We start from the raw sequence: 6000 nt of genomic DNA, 5'->3' as shown, positions 1-6000 counted from the left end.
AAGGGGCTCCCAAGTGGCCTCCCTTTGACTATGCCCTGCGGCCGCGCTGAAGTGGCAGCTCAATTATATGGGAAGATGAGAGAGATGGCACCCAGATGATGTCAGATGCCAAAATCACAGGTTGCAGCCAATGGAGCCTTCAAGCGCTATTCCTGCTTCTCTGGTAGACCCAATCATTACTTTTTTTTTTTCAGCCAAAGGAGGGAGATTGAAAAGTAGCATTGGAAGAAGCTGGAGCATGAAAAGGAAACTGGAAGAAGGGGGAAAAGAAGAGAGGTACCACTAGAGAAAGGTAGTGAGACAAAGAGCACTGGATGAAGGGACTGAGAGAAGTGCCACTGTAGGAAAGAATAAACATTGTGTAAGTGTGAGAAACAGAGGGATAACTAGATCTGAAAGAGGTAATGGGGATGAGTGATTGAGAGGTAGACAGAAGAGAAGATGACGATGGAAATCTGTGAGGCATATTATTTAAGGGAGTGGTAATGGGAAGCCAAGGGTAAGGCATTAGAGAAGCAGGAGAAAATTAAAGGGGAGGTGAAAGAAGGGACAGACTGGAAAGACAAAATGATGGCATGAAGGATAATGGAAGAGGTAGGACAGGTGTCGGACAGATGGAGGGGAGAGAAGATGGAGAAAGCAAATGAGGCCCCCAAAAAAGAAACAAGTTAAAAGCAGAGAAGACAATGATAACAAGCTAAGAACAAAAGAAATCTAGAATAATATTTAAATTTAAACATCTGATTGAGTGATTGTTTCCACTAGTTTAAAGCTACACATTGTTGCGTACCGAAGTGCTTTTAAAAATATTTGATATAACTCATGACAGTTATTCTCATTATGTCTGACGACTGCTCTAGTTATTAAATGCTTCTTTTTTTCTTCTCTATTTCCTCAGTGGGGGGAGGAAAATGGGACACATGAATGCTAACTTTCCTTCTGTGCTCACCCCACTGCCTCGTTCCTCTGCCATCTGTCTATACCTATAATGAACTGGATCAATGCAGGATATCACATGTTTGAACAATCCGTATAAAATAAACTCCCTCTGCTATTAACTGTATGTGCATATAGAATATTGTTGTTGTTGTTATTATTATTACATATTTGATTTCATTTGACATAGGGATGAGAAGCTTGCTTGTTCATGCTTTTAATGTGCAATCTGTTTTCTCCAGTGGAGGGCACTCAGTGTATCACAAACTGGAGCATTAGCAGAGAATAGCTCCAAAGCATCAGCAGTCTCCAGGAAGCCTTCAGCATTAGACAAGGGCTGCCTTTCAGCACAGCTACAAAACATTTTAAACCTGACCAGCTAAACGGATAAAGCTGTCCTAGCTTTAAACTGGGAGCTTTGCAGATTGCTGTAGGCTGACTTCTTCAAGAGCTGGAGAGGCAGTGGACAGGCTGCCTTAGCCAGGGATGGCAAGAGGCAGCATAACAAGGAATGCCAGGTATTATATGACAGAGAAGTTGCCTACCTCTGCGATGTGCTGGAGCCTCCCTGTGCAGACTGCAGATTAAATCTTGATGCTTTTTCTGAGGAATTAAACAAAAGCAGCCCTACGAGCCACGGAAGAGGGGGGGTACCTCCCCTCCCCTGATCCATTCTCCCTTGTTACCCCCCTGCCCAAATTGTGTTGTTTCTCTCGAGGGTGGGGGGGGACAACTTTGTATGGGGTTACTGGCATGCATGCCGGATCAGGATGGCGTGACTGACATGTGCCCTGCCATGAAGGTTATAATATAGAAAAAAAGAAAAGGAATAAACAGGCTGCAAAGGGGGCCAGACTACTGGATTATAAAGAATGGGTAAGTGAACTTTTGATTCTTGCATTTTGCCGGACATAATATATTTTTAAGTCAGGTTAGCAGACAGCAGGCTAACGGCAACTGGGTACTAGTTTGATAAGTGACTCATTGAACTTGCTATTATAATTTGGGGATATTTTATTTTCTGTAGCACTTTTGCCATTAATTAAGGGTAAGAAACCGGAGAGCTGATGTGTTAACACAGACATAGGCACACAGGTGCATACGTTCAGTTCATGCCTTGGAAATAACAGGGGAGATTTCTTGCACATTAATATTGCTGGCATGTCTAGGTAATAGATGCATGATGTCAGGGTGGCAAAGACTTTTCTGCAGGCGAGGAGGGATTTACTGTGCCCTGTCTTTGCTTTCAAAATTTAAAACAAGGACTCATTTTTCACCTGCAATTGGATCCTAACACAGCCGCTCAGTTCCCATCCTTCACCTGCCAATCGTTCTAATTTATTTATTTATTTATTTTTATTGCTTTCAAGTGGCTCCCTTTTGTGCATGGTAACTGGGAAAACACTTCCTGCAGCCAGTCTTCTCCATAAGGAATGTTTGAAAATAATGAGATGCCTTATTAACCAAAATCATTGCAGAAAGGGACCCAGACAGTCTCTGGGCTCTAAGGCTTTTCTTTCTTTTTTTTTTTTTTTATGCTTATCCTATTGCTGCATCCTCCCCCTATTTCTAACATAGCAACTAGATTTGGAGGGCATCTGCCACTTATAATATCCAATTTAATGCCCAGGAAAAGACTGGCTACCAAATTATAAATCACCATGAAATGCAGCTTCTCTTCCAATAAGGTTAACTCTAGCTGTATGGAAATTATTGGATGCCAGAGAAAGTGTATGGGGAAGGGGAAAGAGAAAGATAGAGGCATGCAGAGGGTTAAGAGACACCCTGACCCTCCCTCCTTCTCCTCTTCAGTCCATTCATCCAGAATAACAAACATTCAGTACTGGGCACCTTTGCCAACAATTTCTTCCTGTGAAATCCAACATTGCAAAACTAGCAACAAGGGTTTTTTTTTTTTTTTTAATGTAAGCCTGACTTTTCAACTTTGTGATGGAGATGAGCTTTAACACACAAACACACACACAAACAGTACAGAGCTCGGACAACAAGATAGAAAACTAGCTCCTTATTTCCTGGGAAAACAAAAGTGAAATTAGAATCAAAACAAATTGGAAAAAAAAAAGAAAATAATGTAATTATTGATCTTTCCAAAACAGCATTTCATTTGTTAAACTGAAAACTAGTAGTCAACGCAATGACTCAATTAAAAGAAAAAAGTGATTATCTAAAACATTAGTCATTTTCTGGTGAGCAGGGCCATAAAATATTATTGTGCAAAATTTAATTGCAGAAGCTGCAAATGCTCAGTGTCCTTGAGGAGTGTAAATCACAAAGTCGTAATGAAAATATACTGCAAAACAGTACTCCAGGATTCCTAAAACCTATACTGGAGGACCTATAGCCAGTTGGGATTTAAGGATATTCACAAATAATATGCTTCATGTCAATTTCTATACACTGAAGACTTAAAATATGCAAATCTATCTCATGCATATTAATTATGGATTTCATGAAAACCCAACTGGTTGTGGGGTTGCTATGATAGTATTGGGAAGCCCTGCAGTACTTATGTATACAACAAATATTGCAATTAGAAAGAAGAAAAATGTCATATGAGTTACTTGGAAATGAAGTGCATCCATAATGCATTAAAAGAAGCACCTCTGGCACTCTTAATCTGCTGCTGATTCATTTCAATAGCTTTGCAATGCATATTTTATCTTCTTTTTTAATTTTGTAGGTTTCTATTTAGTTAAGCAGCTAAGGGGCGCGACTGTGGTGCTGGTGATACTTCTCAGTTTGCTGCTTATTTGGGTGGTAGATGCTCAGAGAGCCTGCCCAAAGAACTGCAGATGTGATGGCAAAATTGTGTACTGTGAGTCTCATGCCTTCAGAGACATCCCTCAGAATATTTCTGCTGGGTCTCAAGGTTTATCTTTGCGGTACAACAGCATCCAAAAGCTTAAGCTGAATCAGTTTGCTGGTCTGACCCAGCTCATATGGCTTTATCTTGACCATAATTACATCAGCTCCATAGATGAGGATGCATTCCAAGGGATCCGGAGGCTAAAGGAATTAATTCTGAGCTCCAACAAAATTACAAATCTGCACAATAAGACTTTTCATTCAGTCCCCAATCTCCGCAATCTGGATCTTTCTTACAATAAACTACAAATGTTGCAACACGAGCAGTTTAAAGGCCTTCGCAAACTCTTAATTTTACATCTTCGGTCAAACTCATTAAAAAGTGTGCCAATAAGAGTTTTTCAAGACTGTCGTAACCTTGACTTCTTGGATTTGGGTTACAACCGCCTACGCAGCTTATCACGTAATGCTTTTGCTGGTCTCTTGAAATTAACAGAGCTTCACTTGGAGCACAATCAGTTTTCAAAGGTCAACTTTGCTCATTTCCCACGCCTCTTCAATCTACGGTCACTTTACTTACAATGGAATAGGATTCGCTCTATCAACCAAGGTCTAACATGGACTTGGAGTTCATTACACAATTTGGATTTATCAGGGAATGATATTCAAGGGATTGAACCTCAGACATTTCAATGTCTGCCCAATTTGCAAAAACTCAACATGGATTCCAATAAGCTCACCAACATTTCCCAGGAAACAATCAATGCCTGGATTTCATTAACATCCATAACTTTGTCTGGAAATATGTGGGAATGCAGTCGAATTGTTTGTCCTCTGGTCTTTTGGCTAAAGAATTTCAAAGGAAATAAAGAAAGCACAATGATCTGTGCAGGCCCCAAGCAGATCCAGGGAGAAAAAGTCATTGATGCTGTGGAAACATATAATATCTGTGCTGAAATCCAAATTGTTGTTACTGAAAGAGCGCACTCAGCACCGAAAACTCCTCCAAAACCTCAGTTCATTCCTAAACCCACAGTTTTCAAGCTAGAAAGTAACCCACCAACTGCTTTTTCACAAAGTCCTTCCCCAGGCTTGCAGACCACTGCTTCAGAGCAAGAATATGAGCATGTTTCATTTCATAAAATCATTGCAGGGAGCGTGGCTCTCTTCCTTTCTGTTGCTATGATTTTGTTGGTCATTTATGTATCCTGGAAGCGTTATCCAGCAAGCATGAAACAACTCCAGCAACATTCGCTCATGAAGAAACGTAGGAAAAAGGTCAGAGAATCAGAGAGGCAAATGAACTCCCCTTTACAGGAGTATTATGTGGACTACAAGCCTACAAACTCTGAGACCATGGATGTATTGGTAAATGGATCAGGACCCTGCACGTACACCATCTCTGGCTCCAGGGAATGTGAGGTATGAACCATGATCCTCCTAAAACCATTTCAACTGCTGGGAAGCAGAGGTAAATGTTTGATGATCTTGAGGTATCTAATCACTAGAAAGATTCATAAGACTTGATTTTTGGTTTGGCTGAGTGTGTAAGGTGAAATTAAATTACAAAAAGTGGCCTTTTATTTATTTTTCTTTTTTGTTTACCACTAGTACTTGAAGGAAGCTCATTCAATGATAAAAAGTAAATATATAGCTGTTTTATTTCACTTCCTGTTTCAAGAATGTTGATAGGGTTGACAATTTAGCTTTATTTTAATTAGGAATTTTTGTTGAAAACATTTGTGTGTGTCGAGGGGGGGGGGGAGACCTTTAATGGGATAAAGGCAAATGTTGAATTAAGCATGTTAACAACATTATGGGACCCCCCATGATAGGACCAGCCAAAGATAAGTTTCAAAGTACTGATTTTCCTCTAGAGCAGTGTTCTTCAACCACCAGTCCACGGACCGATGCCGGTCCACAGAATAATTCTTTTATTTCTGCCGGTCCATAGGTGTAAAAAAGTTGAAAAACATTGCTCTAGAGTGCTACATTTTATGAGTGCAAACTTTCATACAAGAATGGATATCGCCCGTTGTTCTGTCATTAAATTTCCTGCTAAGACATAATAGAACAATTCAACTGTTCAAAACCAACATCTTGGATAAAAGAAAATACTTTTTTTTTTTTTAACTGTCTGGCAACTAGGTTTATGATTATTTAAAACTATGTGTGACACAGCAATTAGCAGGATTAGAAGATGATAAGGGTTTTTCATTATCCCTGCTGGTACTTTAT

General features: G+C 39.9%; 1 protein-coding gene across 3 annotated transcripts in view; it reads left to right on the top strand.

The window, feature by feature from the left end:
- The first annotated feature begins 1254 nt into the window (after positions 1-1254).
- Positions 1255-6000, top strand: part of LRRTM4 (leucine rich repeat transmembrane neuronal 4) — a 718417-nt gene continuing 713671 nt past the window's right edge. For 2 of the 3 annotated variants that reach the window (XM_033948894.1, XM_033948895.1), the window contains exons 1-2: positions 1255-1812; positions 3638-5184. In XM_033948894.1, coding sequence (XP_033804785.1) covers positions 1809-1812; positions 3638-5184 — 1551 coding nt within the window. In that variant the 5' untranslated portion in view covers positions 1255-1808. Of the gene's footprint in view, positions 1813-3637; positions 5234-6000 lie in introns of all 3 variants that reach the window. The other variant, XM_033948897.1, reaches the window with a different exon arrangement.

This window comes from Geotrypetes seraphini, chromosome 6, assembly GCF_902459505.1.
Source record: "Geotrypetes seraphini chromosome 6, aGeoSer1.1, whole genome shotgun sequence".
Taxonomy (NCBI): Eukaryota; Metazoa; Chordata; class Amphibia; order Gymnophiona; family Dermophiidae; genus Geotrypetes; species Geotrypetes seraphini.
The sequence above is the reverse complement of the archived record's forward strand: the minus strand, read 5'-3'. Positions and strand labels throughout refer to the sequence as shown.